Source organism: Rhinolophus ferrumequinum, chromosome 2 (assembly GCF_004115265.2).
Source record: "Rhinolophus ferrumequinum isolate MPI-CBG mRhiFer1 chromosome 2, mRhiFer1_v1.p, whole genome shotgun sequence".
Lineage (NCBI taxonomy): Eukaryota > Metazoa > Chordata > Mammalia > Chiroptera > Rhinolophidae > Rhinolophus > Rhinolophus ferrumequinum.
Genome location: NC_046285.1, coordinates 45,523,854 through 45,543,508, shown reverse-complemented (window position 1 = coordinate 45,543,508; position 19,655 = coordinate 45,523,854). Strand labels below are relative to the sequence as shown.

At 34.5% G+C, this 19,655-nt stretch overlaps 1 protein-coding gene across 4 annotated transcripts in view; it reads left to right on the top strand.

Moving 5' to 3' along the window:
• GSK3B (glycogen synthase kinase 3 beta) overlaps positions 1 to 19,655 on the top strand; it is a 189,138-nt gene that overhangs the window by 108,446 nt on the left and 61,037 nt on the right. For all 4 annotated transcript variants that reach the window (XM_033125680.1, XM_033125672.1, XM_033125665.1 and 1 more), the window contains 3 exons: positions 8,029 to 8,139; positions 14,733 to 14,863; positions 18,164 to 18,270. In XM_033125680.1, the coding sequence (XP_032981571.1) occupies positions 8,029 to 8,139; positions 14,733 to 14,863; positions 18,164 to 18,270 (349 nt within the window). The remainder of the gene's footprint in view (positions 1 to 8,028; positions 8,140 to 14,732; positions 14,864 to 18,163; positions 18,271 to 19,655) is intronic.

Genomic DNA, 19,655 nt, shown 5'->3' with positions numbered 1-19,655 from the left:
CATTGCACCCAGGTTCCCCTATTGTTAACATTTTATGTTAGTATGTTAGTTACATTTGTTATAATTTACGAACCAATACAGTGATACATTATTATTAACTGAAGACCATAGTTTATTCAGATTTTCTTAATGTTTACCTGATGTCTCTTCCATGATCCCATTTAAGCTGTCACATTATTGTGTTATTATGTCGCTTAGGTTCATCTTGGCTCTGGCAATTTCTCAGACTTTCCTTGTTTTTGATGACATTGACAGTCTTGAGGAGTGCTAAGTAGATATTTTGTAGGATGCCTCACTATTGGAATTTATCTGATGCTTATCTATAATAAACTGGGGCTGTGAGTTATTTGGAAAAAAGACTACAGCGTGCCATTTTCATCACGTTATATCAGGGGTACATACTATCAACACGATTTGTGACTGTTGTTATTAATCTTGATTACCTGGCTGACCTAGTATGTTTCAGTTTTCACCTGTGTAAAGTTACCCTTCTTTCCCCTCTCTCCATGCTGTACTGTGTCCTTTGGAAGAAAATCATTAGGCAGAGCCCACACCTAAAAAGGAGGGAATTATGCTTCTTCTTAAGGGCAGAGTGGCTACATAAATTATTTGGATTTTTTTTTGCGTGAGAGATTGTCTCTTCTCCCTCATTTATTAATCACTGTAATCATTTATGTCAGTGTGCATTCGTGTATATTTGTTTTATACTTTGGGTTATAATCTAATACTATTTGATTCATCAATTTGTTCCATTTTTGGCCATTGGGAGTTCTTTTCAATTAGCTTCAGCGCCCCTTTCACATTCCCCCATTAGTTTTATTATTGAGTATGTCTTTACTTTTTGGCATGTAGATTATTCAGCCGGCTTTGTGCATGTACACACACACACACACACACACACACACACACAAAATTGTTTTCATAGACCTAATTCCTAGAAATGACATTGTTGAGTCAAGTTGAGGGTCTATGTCTTCACTTTGGGATAAATGTATTAGCCCATTGACTTTCCAAAAGACTAAGTGTTTGGGCTTTCACCAAAAGCGTGTTGGACTATGACCCTCTTCTAGCACTTAGTTTTGTCAGATTGAATTTTCTTTTCCGATTTGATAGATGAAAAATTGTAGCTCATTGTTATTTATTACATTCATTATAAATTAAGTTAAGCATCTTGCTACACTTATGTTGGCCATTTGTATACCCATCTGTTCATGCCCCTAGCCATTTTTTTTCTGTTGGACTGTTAGGCTTTTTTTTTATTGACTTCCAAGAGCTATTTGTATTTTAAACAAAAACAAATTAGCCCCTTGTCATGTGTAAGCAAAATTTTCTTTTGCCAAATTGTCTATTTTTTGATTTGGTTTGTTCTGCGTGTGTGTGGTTTTTAAGTAGTATGAAGGTTTCACATTTTTATGTAATCATATTGGCATTATTTTCCTTAATAGCTTACAGATATTTTGTCTTCCAGCATTTGCAAACGCACTTATGTTTTCTTCTGGTACATTTATAGTTTGTTTTTTAACTTTGATAATTTTGGAATTTATTTTGTTTGAAGATGTGAGATAAGGATGGAGCTTGCTATCATCGTATATCAGGTGCTCATCTTACTTTCCCCAATCCCTCCTCTCATCTCAAACCAAAAGGATGTTTCTCTTTTCCTAATTCACATCTACTTTACTATTAGTATTATTCTTATGTCTAGCTGTCAGAGAAAAATAATTTATTTTGAAGTTTTTTTGCTCGTCCAAGTTCCCTAACCCAATTCTCAGGGGAATCCTGGGCTACCATGTTGAGTGTCTTATTAGGGGTTTCTCTGATACGCTGCTTTGCATCCCATCAAATTTTTAGAATTATAGTATGATTCTATTTAAAACTGCAGCCTCAAGCAACTTTGTTTCCTTGACTTCAGAAATCACCAGGGGATAAGGGTATCAGAGTAGGATCTGTGTTTCAAACGTAGGGTGCAGTTATCCCAGTTCTTGTTGAGTTGTTGTGAGGTGTGATCAAAATTTTGTCGTTTAAGTATCTTACTCAGGGAATGGTTTTAGAGTAGAGTTCATGGAAGAGTGGTTATTAGCAGTTAGAGAGTAGTTTATTCATAAAAGCGATAACTAGAAAAATTGAACCATTGAGATAAATACTCTGTAAATTGTACATCATGTCATTTTCTTGAAGATTTCTGAACAAGATACACGTTTGTATACTATAGATTCCTTTTAAAGGATTTATAGCTGTGACTCCTTAGCAAATTTATGGGAAGCCTGGTAACTATTCTTTGAAATTAGTACTTTCTCATTATGTTAGTAGACTGTTGTCAGTATGTCTATTTAAATTTTACTTTTATATGTTGTATTTTTGTATTAGGCTCTTAAAATCTACAGCTAATCTGTATTTAGGCATTCTGTTGATAACCCAAAAGAGAGATTACATTAAGAAAACTGGACCTGAGGTATTTCAGAAAAGTACAAGTGGTAGAAATGCTGAATCCTTGTCCTTCTTTCATCTCAAAATATTAGCATCTCAGTCTCATGAATTATCTTTTGCACAAATCTCCAAACAAAACTACTTTAGGAACGTGAAAATGTTTGTATTTTTTCTACTGTGATCATCTTTTCCTAGGGATGAGCACTCTCCACTCAGGGTTATTCCTGTGGCTGTTTAATCTACAGCAGAACATCTGTAAATTTAACAAGAGCATTTAAAATTTAAAAAGTATGATGTTGAGCCCATTTATTTCAAATCGGGATTGGTGGTAGTATTATTGGTTGATTGTTTTAGTTTTTCAGTCTTAGGACCCAATTAGATTTTTTTTTTAAAGTGGATTTGATCTGAATACAAGCACAGAGCCATGAAGTAAAAGGTAGTTCACAGAGTCTTTAAGTATAATGAGACACGTCCAGTGTATCAGAAAATGAAGACAGTCAAAAGAACAGCTTTTAAATGTCAAAGGGATATTTACATCATACCTACAAAATGGACAGACCTCTTCTGTGATTCTAAAGGAAATTGCAAGTTTTTGATCATTAATGGAATGAATAAACAAAATTTATTTGAGCAAAAAGATAAGCTTATGTCAATCCACAAAGTACTAGTGCAAATACAATTTGAACCCCCATATTTCTCACAGTGTAGTAAATTACAATTTCAACCTATAGCAGACATGGTTTCATTAACCCTTCTTTGATAAGTTCTGCTTTGTTAATATTATGAATAAAATACACTACCTAAAAGTGGAGATGATCAGTACATTAAATGAAACCTGAACTGTACAAAGTAGAGTGGGATTATCTTTATTGATCTGAACACAATACTTCTGTAACCTAATATTGCATTGTTTTTCATTAACTGTACCTCAGTGTTGATTCCTCTTGTTCTGTTCAGTTACACCTATCATTTTTTTCCAGATGAATTACTATCAAGTCTTATCTGTCATTCTACATAATAAATTGATACTTTGATTTTAATCATAGGGCTTTATGTTTATCTTTGTTAAATTGTATACTGTGGGTTTGGCTTAGCGTACCAAACCATTAGAGTTCTTTACATTTCTTATTTGGTCTTCCATTTAAGCCACTCTTCCTAGGTTTGTGTGTCAATCTTCAAAGTTTTATTGAAGTCTGAAATTGTAAACTGACTGCCAAATCCATCCTCTGATGTGTTTTATTTGTTAATATTTTTTGAATTAGAATGCTTTTAGTTAAATCCTATACTATCTGATTTACCGACCACTACCCCTTACTGCATTACACTTTTACCTTTGTTGCTTAGCCATTGAAAGCATTTACATTTGCAACCCCTAGTAAATGAAATCATTTAGGAAAATAGTGACTGGGACGAGTGAAGGACAGAGGTTTTAGCCCTAACTAGAAACTTTCCTTGACCTTGGCATTAATTTTTCATTTTTTATTATTTTTTAATTTTAATTTTAATTTTTTTAAGTGTGTTCTTCCAGGACCCATCAGCTCCAAGTCAAGTAGTTGTTTCAATCTAGTTGTGGAGGAAGCAGCTCACATTGGGCCCATGTGGGGATCAAACCAGCAACCTTGTTGCTAAGAGCACCGTGCTCTAACCAACTAAGCTAATGGGCCGCCCCTTGGCTTTGATTTTTCAAATCTTTTTATTCTTCACTTTTGTTATGATTGTTTAGCAAATGAACTAAATTGTAATACAGTTGCATGTACATCTGCAGGTCATTCATAAATATATCAGGATTTAACCTTGTCATATGATTTATTAAAATCAGCTAACCTTGTAATCAAATAATAGTTAAAAAAGGATAGCTTTGACGTCTGTGTTAGTGACCTTTCGAAAACCCGAGACTCACAATTCCTTGAATTCTACTTAACACAGCAATCCCTTTAACAGCAATTTAGCATTCTGTTTATTTGCTTTATTGGACCTCACTTTCACTTGGAACTGATCCTTGTCTAAATCTCAGTCTCCGAAATGTTAAGAGAAGTCTTTGGCATTACTCTTGCTACCCTTGGTTTTCCATATGACCTCATCTCTTTACCAAAATTAGGCTCATCAGACATACACACATTTCACTTATAATCTTCCCTAACACTTAATCACTTATTTTAGGTGTACAGAAAGAAAAAAAAAGTGGTATCATTCCTTTTTAAAGATGATAATAGTTAAAATTTGAGTCTTTATTATGTGCCAGGTAATGTGCTTAAAGAACTTTATATGGATTATTTCTTATAATCTTATGACAGTCTTTTAAAGTAGATACCAGCATTAGTACCATTTTACAGGAAACTGAGGCTGAAAGGTTAAGTAACTTGCTTGTGGTCACATAACTTGTAGTAGCAGAGTTGGGACTTCTGTGCAGTTTTGTGTGACTCACGCTAATTACTATACTGTATAGCTTCTTTGTGTTCTTGTTCCCCTTTTCTTATGATGTTCTAGAACCTTGCTTTATCACTTATCCCTTTTTTATAACTTTATTCTGTTCATTCAGCCTACAAATAAATTGGGGTCTCTTAGCCATTAAAAAATACAAACGCAAACATATCAACAATTTTTGTTGACTGCTTCTCCTCAAGATACCAGCTCCCAGCTGTCTCCTTACTTTCAACATGGGGATTTTGTAAGAACAAACTAAATTAACTGCCTCCTGTTTCTCACGTGCCATTTGATGAAGTATGATATACCAGATCCAACAACCTTTTCAGTCCTGTCCTTCTTGCCCCTGAAATTAATTGTGATAGATAGATAGGAAGGAAGGAAGGGAGGGGGGGAGGGAGGGAGGGAGGGGGGGGGGGGGGGGGGGGGGGGGGGGGGGGGAGGGGGGGAGGGGGGGGGGGAGGGGGGGGGGGAAGGAAGGAAGGAAGGAAAGTCTGTATATGTGTGCGAAAAAGAGGGGAGTGGGGAATTAATGATGATGCTGAGGTTTTTAGCCAGAGCATTATCTCCTAGACAGTTGAATATACTAGTCTGGAGTTAAAGGCAGAGACCCGGGATATACATGAATTGGGGAGTCATCAATGTATAATAGTATCGAGCCATCACACTGAATGAGCTCGTCAAGGCAGTGAGCAAATGTAAAGAACAAAGATCTGATAACTGAGCCCTGGGATCCTCCCTTTACTTCAGAGATAAAGGAGAACAGAAGGAACCAGAATAGGAGAGCAAGAAGAGTTGTCCTTAAGGTAGGATGAAAACCAGAAGAGTATAGTGTTCTAGAACCCAAGTGAAGCAGGTGTTTCAAAGAAGGGAACATGATCAACTGTGTCAAATGGGAATCTAAGCCAAGTAGAAGGGCGAAATAAGATGACTAAAAATTGGCATTGGATTCAGCAACAAGGGAGACTATGGATCTGGATGAACTATTCTGGTGGAGTAGTGGTGCTCAAATTCTACGGGAATAAGTTTTAGAAAGAATTAAGACGAGACCGGTATTGGAGAATGTCAGTGTGGACACCTCTCTTCAGGAATTTTGTTCATAAAGGGGACCAAAAAATATGATGGTAATTGGTGCAGTTAGAGGGTTTTTTTTTAAAAACAATGGGAAAAATAACAGCAAGTTTGTATGCTGATTGTAATGCTCCCACAGAGAGAGAACAATTGATGGAGAAAGACAGGAAAATCACTGAAGCTATGACTGTGAATAGGAAAAACAGTATCTTTTTTTTTTTTCCCCCATGTAGCAGGGTTTGTGTATATGTGTGCGAAAAAGAGGGGAGTGGGGAATTAGAAAGGAACTGGCTTATCTCTAGAAAACTGAAGGCAGAGGGCGCATGGGGATAGATGATGGTAGGAGGTACGTGGGATGGTGCCAGCAAAGTCACCAGCGGAGGGTGAGAATGGGCAAAGAGGTATTGGAGAGTGAAGAGGAGAGAAGAAATCACGTAGCTTGGCAAAGTGAATAGCAAATGTAGTATGATTGCTGGCTGATTGGATTTCTTGAAGATGAATTTAATATGAGACCAGTCAACACGATTTTAGGTTTGCAGCCATGTGCATCTCTTGGGTACAGGCCTGGAATGGGTGGAAGGCTGGACTTAACCAGACTTGTGGTTTATCAAACAAGTATGATGTAAGAGAAGGGCGCGCACGCGCGCGCGCGCACACACACACACTCACACACTCTCAGCAAACTTTTTCATAAAGGGTCATATAGTAAGTATTTTTGGTTCTGCAGGCTAATGGTCTCTGTCACAACTACTCGGTTCTTGCCATTGTAGCCCAAGAGTAATCACAGACAATACTTAAGTGAGTGACCATCACTGTGTTCCTATAAAATTTTATAAAAACAGGCAGCACGTCTTTGCTGGTCTTTACTGACCCCCATAGAGAGTGAAGGTAATGATAGATCATGGAATTTAAGCTGGATGTGGAGGGAAGAGAGGAGAACGTGAATGAGTGAGAGACAGTGAAAAGGTAGTAGGGTCAGTGGCGTGCTGTCTCACTCAACTCTTCTGAACTGGGCTGTATTCTTTGAGCCCACATCTTGAGTATGGTTTTCTCTTTGCATGAAATGCTCCTTTCATACTCAGTTTAGGTGTCATCTCTTTTATACCTGTACCCTTACTTCCTCTGTCGTGGCTACTGACACATAGAAAATGTTCAGTAAATGGTGAGAATTGAAATTCTTCACCTAAGTTTGATAGGTAAGGTGATATCAAATTGAGAAGATTGTGGAAGTTTGTTCACCTACAGATTTTCTCACTCAGTAGCCAGTTCTAGACTTCAACACAGTGATTGTTCAACTCTGTTTTCTCCTTCAGTTTACTTATCTGATATTCACACGTTCAGGGTAAGGGTAGTGCTCTGTTTCTCTTTCCTACTTAGTACTTAGTTGGAATTCCCTTCTTTTCCTCCATTGATCTTGAATTGGTGTTTTTATGCTGCTGAGAATGGATGTTTAAATATGTGACCTGCAATAAACTTGTGAGTATGGTAACTTGCTGCTTTATAAGTTATTCTTTTTCTTTCAATTAATTGTAGAAGACAAATGGTGGTTCTAGTACGTATAGACTATCAGATAACCATAGAATCTTTTTGTATAGGTGAGAGAAATTTTGAAGACTATCTAGTCCAACTTTTCATATTATAGTTGAAGAAACTGAAGCCTAGAGAGATTTACACATCAGTTAGCAGCAGAACTAGGGCTAGAAATGTACATTTTTTAGCTCTCAATTCAACACTCACTTTATTACTGTGACACCTTTTCTGATAGGATATGAGGGCATTCATTTTCAAACTATAAAATACGAAATTTGTGACAGGTGATATTTTTGAATACCATATAACCTAGATAATAGTTTAAATATGATTAAGAATCTTAACAGTATCGAAGTGGCTATGTTTTTTCCATGAAATTATTAATAAAAAGGTGTGGTAGGTTGTTATTACTGTTGTGGTTATATTCTGAATTAATTTTGTATAATTAAAATTGAACACATGAATCTTTTTTTAAATCTAAGTAAGTGGATTTATAGAACATTTACTCTAATTTGTATATTTAAAGACTGGTTTCTAATCTTGTTTTTTTTTTCATTTGTTTTTAATGAACTTTTTCAGAAAGATGAGGTCTACCTTAATCTGGTGCTGGATTATGTTCCGGAAACAGTATACAGAGTTGCCAGACACTATAGTCGAGCCAAACAGACGCTCCCTGTGATCTATGTCAAGGTATGGAAAAATGGAACAATTTCCCATTTTACAAAGTATTTAACATGAGCTAGGGAGAAGGTTCGGTGTGTTTTGACTATATTATCACATCTGAGACTGAGGGAGAAAAGCTGCAAAGTAAGTATTGCTAGAGCTTCGTTAAATGCTTGTGCAGTTTTAAAGTGTGAAGCCTTCACCTTTTACAGTTTCATGACTCAGGTATTAAGGATACTTGTTATCTTTCTGACAAGTGAATTTTTTCAGACAATTACGGACTTTAATTTTACTAGCCATAGTACCTTTTTATTTAATGTCTGATACCCTCGTTGTGCCACAGACTGAAATAAGAGCAAGCATGTCATATAAAATTATAAAATAAAATATAGTTATAAGTATGATCAAATTCAATGTTTTATTGCCATTTGTAGATACTTTGTGTCTGCAGCTGAACTTTAAACTTTTGATAATTTTAAATACTGTGTTTCCCCAAAAATAAGACGGGGTCTTATATTAATTTTTGCTCCAAAAGACACATTAGGGCTTATGTTCAGGAGATGTCATTCTGAAAAATCAGGCTAGGACTTATTTTCCAGTTAGGTCTTATTTTCGGGGAAACAGAGTATGCATAGACTATCAAGATGTTATTTAATTTTTTTGGTACCTAATATCAGTGCCATCTTGTTTATTTGATAGAGCTCATGACAAAATGGCTAGAAATTTATCCAGCTTAATTCTGATTATATATCCAGTTACTGTTTATATTTCTAATATGTCTTATACATATTTTTAAAATTTCTTTGTTAGAATTAGGATCCAAGTAAGGTCCATATGTTACAATTGTCTGATGTACCTTTAATGTTTCTTTTAATTTCTAACCCCGCCACCCCCTGCCACCTCACATTCACACTCACGCTCTCTTTCTTGTTAAAGAAACTGGGTCATTGACCTACAGTTTCTTAATCTGGATTTTACTGATTGGATTACTGTAATATAGTGTATTGCTGTCCTCTGTATTTACTGTACATTGGTGATTAGATAAATTTTTGTAGGAATCAAGACTACTTCATACACAGTTTTGAGTGCTTTCCTAAGGAAGCAGATAATATCTTTCTTTTTGTGATGCTTGTAGCCATTGATAATTGCCGATACATCCATTAATTCATCAAAGGTTACAAAATGGTGATATTTTAATGTTATTCCTTCTTTAATTTGTAAGCTAGAATAGTTCCATAAATAGAAACTTGCCTATGTCAACTATTTGATTATTCTGAGGTACAGTTTATATAAGAAAGACGGGATATATATTTGATTATTTCTCTATATTTACCAACTTTTATAATAGTTGGTTTCATATCATTCTCCAAAGGTGACCAATGACATACTTTTTGTTGTTTTGTGTTTGTTTTAAAGCTTCTTGTATTCTTCTTAATAGTCTTTGATAGCTTCCTTGCTTTCTAGCATGCATGACAGTGTTCTAGGTTCGTCTTATACCTTTCTTTCCCAGACTTGGAATGAGCCTTTTCTTCAAGGAAAGCTTATTCTTTTATTGGGAAATGATATTTAGAGACCACAGTCTTCTGGAGGTTAAGGGTGCTGATTGCCACAGGGTTGGTTATTGTTTTTAGGTCTTTTTAGTGGGCAAAGCTAGAAAATATGTGGATAATTTTTTCAAAGGTAAAATGCATCTTTTTGTTATCCCAAAGATAAATACATTATGAGATCATACTGATATTTCTAATTAAATACTGGAGGGCTTAACAGTCTTCCATCTGTATTTCCTATCTCTCAACACTAAAAAATTCCATTTTTCAATGACTGTGTAATTACTTACTTTTTCTATCCCACACACTACATACAATAGTCTTAGGATAACAATACCAATGCTACCAACACCAGCTGAAAATAATTTAAGAGATTTTTGCAGCTCTTTGTATTCCCATGAAGTATGAATAGTTAAATTTCTCTACTTTAAAGAAACATTGAATAATTCCTATCTGTGTGATTATGCCTCGTTAACTTTTGTTTGTTTCATTTTGCCTTTTTATAGATGGTGTTTTAAAATTTTTTGAAAGTTAGTTTTGCTTTAAATTTTACATCAAAGAAAATATTTACAGTTCCAAAGTAAAGTCTACCAAATAAGGTATATACAGTTAAATAAGTTTAGCTTTTATCCCTATTTCCTCTACCCTATTCCTTCCCTCCCCCAGAGTTAAATATTTAAATGTCTTAATAGTTTATCCTACCATTTTATAAATAAGCAAATGTGTATAATTATTTTATCCCCCATCTCTTTTTAATGTAAATGGTTACATAATGTATACATTTCCTCTACCTCACTTTCTTATTTAAAAATATGTTCTGGAGATCACTCTTATTATAGTTAGGTAGGTAGGTAGGTAGATACAGCTATTTTGCCTTTCTTTTTACAGCTGCATATTAATCTGTTGCATGACTATATCCTAATTTATTCAGCTGGTCACCTTTTAATGGACATTGTTTTTCCATTCAGTTTTGTTTTGGTTTTTGCTATTACAAATAATGTAGTGAAGAACCTTGCGTGTATCTCTGTATTTTTGACAGTATATATTTGGATTAGATGCTCTGGCATCTATATTTAAGAAAAAAATAAGATTATTATGCATATTGAAGTTGGCATACAAAGAAAGATCTATCATTCCCTTTTCCTACTTTTGGAAAAAAGAATGGTTCTTTTATACCGTGTTTCCCCAAAAATAAGACCTTAGCCAGATAATCAGTCATCATGCGTCTTTTGGAGCAAAGATTAATACAAGAGCCGGTCTTATATAACATAAGACCGGGTCTTATAGTAAAATAAGACCGGGTCTTATATTAATTTTTGGTCCAAAAGACGCATGAGAGCTGATTATCTGGCTAGGTCTTATTTTGGGGGGGAAACAGGGTATAACCACAGTCCTTAAAGAGTCAAATGTATTGGCTGTGGACATTATTCTTTGAGGACACAAGTCTATTCTTATCTTTAAGGGTCTGGAAAGATAAAAACATTGTCTGGAATTGATAAGGTGACGCCGTTCACTTACTCATTCTACATAGTTTTATGAAAAATTTTTTTTGTGTGAAAAATCCTGGATTGGGAGATGGAAATAAAAGTGACAAACACATATAACTTTTGCCTTCACAGACTTCACCACGTACTAAGAACCTGTTTGGCACACGTTACCATAATGGGAGCTGTAGTTCTTTGTGATGTTTTGTTTTTTGACTTGCACTTTTTCTGGGGGAGTTGAGTATTTGTATGACCTTACTGCTTCAAACCTCGTTCTTCACTGCTTTTATAGTACTAATCACTTTGTAGTTGATGATGGTTATATGTTTGTTAAGTGTTTGAGCACCTTTTCTTTTCTGACGAGCTTTTTAAAAATAAGTGAGCTTTAAAACACAACTCTAAAACAGATGGCTGGCAATCATTGTTGTAAACTTGAATATTTTTTTTTATTGAAATGTTATGTTTAAGGACAGGCTCTGGGTACACAAGGGAGCTGGATGCATTTTTGTGAATCATGAACAAAATTATTATTCCACTATTTGTTTTAAACAGGTTTAGTAGCACAGAGGAGAGGACATTGGACTTAGTTAGATTTGATAACTTCGTAATGGGGTTCACATTGTGTTCAACTGTTAATTAGGCCTCAGTGACCTCTCCTGTAAAAATTAGGATGGGTGTATCTCACAGAGTGATTGCAAGAATCAAATAAACAAATGGAGGAAACACATTTGGTTTGACAATACATGTTAAATAAATCTCGAATTTAAATATGTGTTAAACATCTCTGAGTTTCTAAGTGTTTATCATTCTAGTCTTTTACTTAGTGATCAAGCTATTTAACAATTACAGTTTTGCACATTTCGTTAATGGAATAAGAATATGGCAAAATAAAGAAATGATAATTAAAAGAGCAGTACTTATCCAAGCCTCTACAGAATATTAAGTGTGTGATATTGGACAAATTGCTTAACCTCTGTGCCTCAGTTACTTTATATGTAAAACAGAAATAATAGTAGAGCCTATTACATAAGGGTTAAATGAAGTACTACATGCAAAATACTTAGAATAGAGCCTGACACACAATCAGTTGTTTTTCTCATTATTGCTATCTTTCTAGTGTAGTAAGCCTCCGTTATCCTAGAAATACTCTTTTACAGAGTCCAACAACAACAATAAAAGATACAAAATTGCATATTTCATTCTTTATCTTGACTTTTCAAAAGATAAAATGAAGAGAATGGAGATAGAGTAGATCTTGCAGATGACTGAATAGAGTAAAAAAACACCTTAAGCTTATTTAAACTCTTAAACATTTTTGACAAAGAAAGTGTTTTTTTCCCACTAATTTTTGCTGACCTAGACATTAGTACTTGATACAGAGTTAATAAACTCTCTCCTTTAGTAAATTAATGTCTATGAGTGCAGTTTCTTATGGAAACATATTTTCTTAGCTGTAGTGAACTTAAACTCTTAGAACTCTGAGAATAAGCTTTAAGACTTGGAGATTGATCCTGTGAAGAATGATACAATAACAGTTACAAGACTTTTAAAATTTACGTAAATTCCTTAATTTTAACTATGGTGGCAAAATGCTGACCTAATTGAAGATCTTATCTGTACATTTTACATCATATTTCATTTTAAAAAGAGCTTAGATTTTTCCATCTTTAGTTCAGTATAGCAAGCACGTACTGAAATTCAACTGTCGGCAGTTTTTGTCATGCCCGTTTGAAGGAAAGTAGGTCCCATGTTAACTGTGATTAACTAAGTCTTAACAGTAACCTCTAAATATGGTGCCTTATGTCAATGCTTTATCTGACCTTTAATTGTCTTTTTTGTTGTTTTTTCACCAAGACACTGGTATCTTTGGTTTCAATCATTTCAAAAATTCTTCACATGGTATATAACTTTGGGGTAGAGGTGAGAAGGTGAGTAGTCAGAAAAATTTAAAAGTGAACCAGAACACTGACCTTGGGAAAAACAGAAAGTTGACCCTTTAACACAGTGGGTTAAGGGCACTGACCCCCACCATGTGCACTCAAGGTCAGAAATTCTATAACTTTTGACTTCCCTAAAACTTAACTACAGGTAGCCTACCATTGACTGGAAGCCTTAATGATAACATAAACAGGCAATTAACACGTTTTGTATGTTGCATGTATTTATATACTGTATTCTTAAAATAAAGTAAGCTAGAGAAAAGAATATTAAGAAAATCATAAGGAAAGTACATTTACAATACTATACTATGTTTATTGATACTGTAAGTTTGTTATCTGTTTACAAAATAAGTCGTCTGTCTTTCAGTACCTACAGCAATATTGTCTTATATGATACAAAACACGGTAGATAGTGTACCATGTTTCCCCAAATATAAAACCTAGCCGGACAATCAGCTCTAATGCGTCTTTTGAAGCAAAAATTAATATAAGACCCAGTCTTATATTGTATTATACCTGGTCTTACGGTAAAATAAGACCGGGTCTTACATTAATTTTTGATTCAAAAGATGCATTAGAGCTGATTGTCTGGCTAGGTCTTATTTTCGGGGAAACACGATATGTATTACTAACAGTAGACATAAAAAATGAAAATATAATGTGAAAAAGAAATTCACTTATTTACAGGTATAACAATTCATGCATTGGTAACAGAAGCAGCAGTATGATAGCTTTATGGTAGCCTGGTGTAATTGATACGTGATTGTTTCACGGTAGTAAGGAACTCGCTAAAAATTTTTCCAATATACATAGTTGTTGAAAAAATATCCACATATAAATGGATCCATGCAGTTCAAATCCATGTTGTTCAAGGGTCAACTATACTTATTTTCTTCATAAAGGCCCTCTTTTTCCCAATCAAGAGTCTGATTCTTCCCTGCAGACCCAGTTTCTCAGTACTTTTTCCCTAATAAAATTGAAATAAATATTCTTTTAAGTTGATGTCAGTAGTCAGCTAGGATCTGTTTTTAAATAGCATTTTAAAGTCTACTTATTTCTGGAGGATATTAATAGGAAGTCTAGTGATGCTCTTTACAAGGTTACTGATGTTGTAATAAATCATTAATTATAGATTTTTCTCAATTCACATGTGAATTTTTCCAGGCCACTGTATCAGTAACCTCTGGGGTTGACATCTCAGAGAATTATTGTTCTAAAGATGAAACTGCAAATACTTTTAAAGAATGATGAACTTAAAAAAACAGAAGATTTGGCATTTGGTCTAAACTTTGCTACTTATTAGTCACATGCTTTTGGAATACCTTTCTGAGCTTTTTATCTATTTGAAAAAGAACACCCCATCTTAGGCTTGTTGTGAGATGTAAGTAAAATAAAAAGTTACAAGGCACATTGTAAAATCTCCCTTTTTAAGTTACTAAAGGATGGTACAAATAGAACATGTAGTTAATGAAACTAATTAGTTGATTGGTATAGAAATGACAGGAAACTTGTTACAGGAAGATTGAGTGCTAATAATCCCTGGCATTTCACCTGTTTTGTTCTGAAAATCTGTTACCTCATTTACCGCTTAAGTTTTCTGATTTGTTTGGGATAGGAGGTATTCAATTAATTTTCACTATTTATTCCAGTTGTATATGTATCAGCTGTTCCGAAGTTTAGCCTATATTCATTCCTTTGGAATCTGCCATCGGGATATTAAACCACAGAACCTCTTGTTGGACCCTGATACAGCTGTCTTAAAACTCTGTGACTTTGGAAGGTAAGCTAGCTCTCTTCTCTCTTTCTTCTCCCCTCTCTTACCTCACACTTCCACCCCATATGTTCTTTTTAAATATATATATTTTATAATGTCAGTCTAAAAAAAACTATAGTCCTCATTCAAGGAATATAAACTAGAGCAGTTTCTTGCGAGGGTAGTTTTGGTAAATTCTGTCAGAATTATAAATGCATGTAATCTTTACCCAGCAATTTGACTTCTAAGGAATTATTCCCTTAGAAATACTCACACATTGACAAAATAGTGTGTATACGGGGATTTTTATCATAGCATTGTTTATAAATGTCTGTCAGTAGGAAAATGACGAGATAGATCATGGTACCTATACATATAATGTAGTACATGTAGCTGTGAAGAAGCATGAGGTGGCTCTCTATGAATGGAAAAGGAATGATCTCTAAGAAATCCTAAATTAAAACAAGATCAAGACTGTATATATAGTATGCTACCTTTGGTGTTTTAAAGACACAGAATGTAGTTATATGTATACAGGTACATGTGTGGCTTATTTCTGGAATGATATATAATAAATCCATAATACTGTTTGCCCCTAGGAAGGGAAACTGGGAGTGTAGTGTAGTATAGTTAGGAAACTTTTTCATTGATTGTACTTTTGTGTTGTTTGAATTTTTATTATGTATATATATTACTTTTTCAGTAAGAACTAATTTTTTAGAAATACTTATTATATGTTACTGTGTATCTTCAGAGTTAATCGCAATTTAGAGATGCAGTAAGAGGTCTAATAGCAGTATTTTCTTCTTTTCTCACTATAATTTAATCTCTTATCCTCCCTTTTCTGCAAATTCCAGTGCACTTTCTGTTTTCTTGAACTCATTCCTTGGTAACAGTGTGTGTAATAAGATTTCATCCTTTCCATCTCCATAGTATTCAGCATCTTGTACCTCTCTGATCTAACATTTCAACATGAAGCCAAGCCTATATCCCCATGTAACTCAGTCAATTACCTTCTACCTTCTCTCTAGTGTAATCACCTAGAGTAATCGCTCTCCTCTCAGTCCCTAAGACATGTCTGAGTAACTTGGATTCTCTCCAATTTTTTTCATTCTCTCAAATTTTTATTTTTCAACTCAGCTCTTTATAGATATTGACCCAGTGCTAATATCTATATTTCTACCTCTTTGTAATACTTATATGTCAACCCAAATTTAAAGTCTAGGTTTAATATAGGATGTATTTTCCACAGGCTGTCTCTTGAGGGAGAGTCTTAAACCCATCTGCTCTGTCGTGAGTTAATTCTTCTTAGTATCACAAGGGTGTCCTCTTTCAGACCATTCCCTTTTAATAGTTTTCTAATTTCAGACACCTATTACAAGATGCAACTCATTTTGCAGGCTATAACTCTGTCCTTTCAACTATAAGATACGGTGAAGGATATTAAATCAAAACTCTTTATTTGATGCCTGAAACAAAGCACTACTATTATTATCTGTAGGACAAACTGCCCAAATCAGATGAGTTTTGTTTTTATGAAGTGTCTTCCCCACTGAGAGTATCTGATTGATACGGACTGGAAAAGACTGAGACGACAAGTTCAGTAGGGTTTCTGCTTCCACCATAGTGTCTGCACTGTTGCAATGGGTCATTCTGTTGGGATATGGAAATCGCTTTGTTCTAATGTATTTGGGACAGGGACTTCACTTGTATGGTAATACCTCATTTTTAATAGCTCTGATAACAAAGCCCTTTTTGGTTTTTAACAGTTTGTTTGGGCAAGTAGAGTTTGGGATATACTTTAGATCCTTAGTGCTAGGTTGGTGGTGACTTAAAGAAAACAGTATTACTGTCTTGGCAGTAATTCTTTACTGGATGAAACAGGGCCTGGAGATAGGTGAAGGGCTAGTTGGGCTTTCTTAGGACTATATGCGATTACGGTATTAGACGCTCTCAACCCTCAAAGCCTCAAAGCTCAGGAAGTTACAGCCAGACTCACTTGAAACGAAAGAACGTAACTCCATCAAGCGGTGAAGAAATCTACAGACTGCAGAGTTTCCAGTAATATCTTCTTTATCTTATAGTGAATTTCTGAGTATATAATTGGAGTTTGTTAATGAAAAAAATCCTTCATAAGGTTTTATCAGTTATGCTAAAAAAAATCTCAACTTTCATATAGCTTAAAAACAGGGAGACAGGGAGTAATATTTTTTAATTTATGAAATGGTTGCTGTGTATCAGTACTTGTGGAGAATGTTAAAAAATAAACTGTTTCCCACCTTCAAATCTTGTGATGAAAGAAAAATGGGTTATGGTCAGAGTTATCATGGACCAGAACTAAATGGCAGAAAAGAAAGCCTAAACTTTGAAACCCTTGTGACCACTTTCATCCATCTCTACTCTGATTTTCCCGTACGTTTACCCCCCGAAATTTTTTACCTTCTCTTGTTACTTACATTTTTATTTTTATTTTATTGTTTGTATTCATTTCCTTTATTTATTTTTGCTGCTATTATATGTCAAAATAGTTAGCGTCTACGGCTGTTTTTTATTTCAGTTTGTCTTCAAGTTATCTTGAGAGACATCTTAAAAGAAACTGATTTTAATGTACTTTAATATTTAAAATACATGCCACAAAGTTTCGGAAGGAAAATTGGATTAAGAGAACATGTAATTGAATTTAGGACAACAGAGTTAGATTCGTCTCTGAATCATCTCTGCCCTGAAGGAGTGAGCCTGTCTTTTTTATTGGGTAATGGATGTTTAGACAGTTAATAAATTGACAAAGATGGTGGGGAAATGAATTAGATTGGGTCTGTAAGCCTTAGGATGTTGATATTCATTCTGAGTCAGAAGTCAAATTATAAAAGAGTAGCCAATTTCTTACCGTTAAAAAAAAAAAGGGTAAAAAGTATTCATTCTTATGTTATAATCTATTACTGTGCCTTTTGATGAGGAGAGGTGCCTCTTACTTTTCTGCCCTTTTCTTCTTTGTATTTCGTTTTGGAGATGGGATTTAGGGAACAGGATCAGAAGAAATCCAGCATTTATCCTTTTGTAACTTTTTATCTCTTTTCCTTAGGTGACAGTTACGAAATGAAGTCTTTAAAAATTACTATTATTTTTTAAATTAGTGCTATGTTAAAATTATATTTCATTTGTCAGATAGATATGGTTCATATTTTCTTTTTCATATGCTACATGATTGGAATTATATGACTTAGATAAACATTCAGTGTTGTGAATGATAGAAGTTTTGGATTTCTTAAGGTTTAGATTTAGTTAAAAGAATTTCTGCTTTTTATTTTTATTTTTATTTTTTATTAGTGCAAAGCAGCTGGTCCGAGGAGAACCCAATGTTTCGTATATCTGTTCTCGGTACTATAGGGCCCCAGAGTTGATCTTTGGAGCCACTGATTATACCTCTAGTATAGGTAAGTACTGAATCTGAGTAATGGCTTGTCATTAATCACTTAATCTTGTTTTTAGTCATTTAGTATTACTAATCTATACTTTAACTTAAATGTAAAGATAGACATGCCCTAAAATCTTTCTTCTTAAAGATTGACATGCAAAAAATGTGTAGAATGTTTTCAATTTTACCTTTTAGAACTTAAACTGTATTTATGATTCTACTTTTAGATTTCTTGGATTATTAGAATAATAAATCTATTCCTTTATGAGTGCATGATTTCTTTATGATTAAATTTGTTTTTAACATAAACTTTCAAATAAATCCTAAGTATACTTTTCTTTCCTTTTTCTAAATTTTAATTCCCCTGAAATACTTCTGAGCTTGATCATCAGTTAGAGAATTTGCATTCATGAAGTTTACGGTGAAAGTAATGGGATGACCATATTGTTGATATTCCTACTGTGCTGTCTCAATTGGCTGATTTTAATTCAGGTTAAAAAAAACCACTTCTGACTTGTTCATTAGTAGTTTGGCTAAACCCATGATTCTGTAGAAGTTTTCATGAAAGATCTTTAATGATAGAAGGCATTGAATACAGACAATTTGCTTCAATCGTCATTGACCTCTTCTGCCCCCTTTTGCCCACGAGTGAGAGTAAACACAGAGTGTATGATCCGGTGGACATGAATAGGAAGCTAAGAAAGGCGGTGCAACCTTAGGCCAGGTGTGAGTGGAGATCAGAATTATTTTATTGTTATATATCGTTTCTGAAGAGAATTCCTTAGTCCAAACAGAAACAAACGCATACAAATACCAAGCAAACAAACACCACTACCACCTCAGTAACAGAAAACTAAGAATAACCAGAACTTGTACAGTTTTTGTTTTTTGATACAAGTAGAAATTCTCTGATGAACAAAGACCTCTAAACAGAAACACCTTTCCATTTTTATTGTGCCAAGGGGCCAGAAGTTTTATCCACCATTTCTTTTGTACCACTAGTGCAGTTGTGAACACAGTGAAAAAGGCAGATAACCTCTTAGTATTTTATAAAAATAGCTTTGCCTTTCAGGAGCTCTGAAAAGGTCCAGGGGCTCGCGGCTCTGCACACCATACTTGAGACCTGTAGCACTGGAGGATAGAGAGTGTAATTGTGTGTGTGTGTGTGTGTGTGTGTGTGTTGCTCCAAGTTTCATCATGGCTGCATTATTTGGCAGTGTTAAGGGATAAATGAGAAGTGAGTTTCAGGTTTATTACTACTTAACTAAACTGTCAAGTGGACATTACTAATAGTTCTGCCTACCTTTCTGAGTGGCTGTGAGGATTAAATAAAATGTTAGTGAAAAGTACTATAGAAATGTAAGGTAGTATTCTTTTTGTGGTACGTGTTAACTTGACTCTATC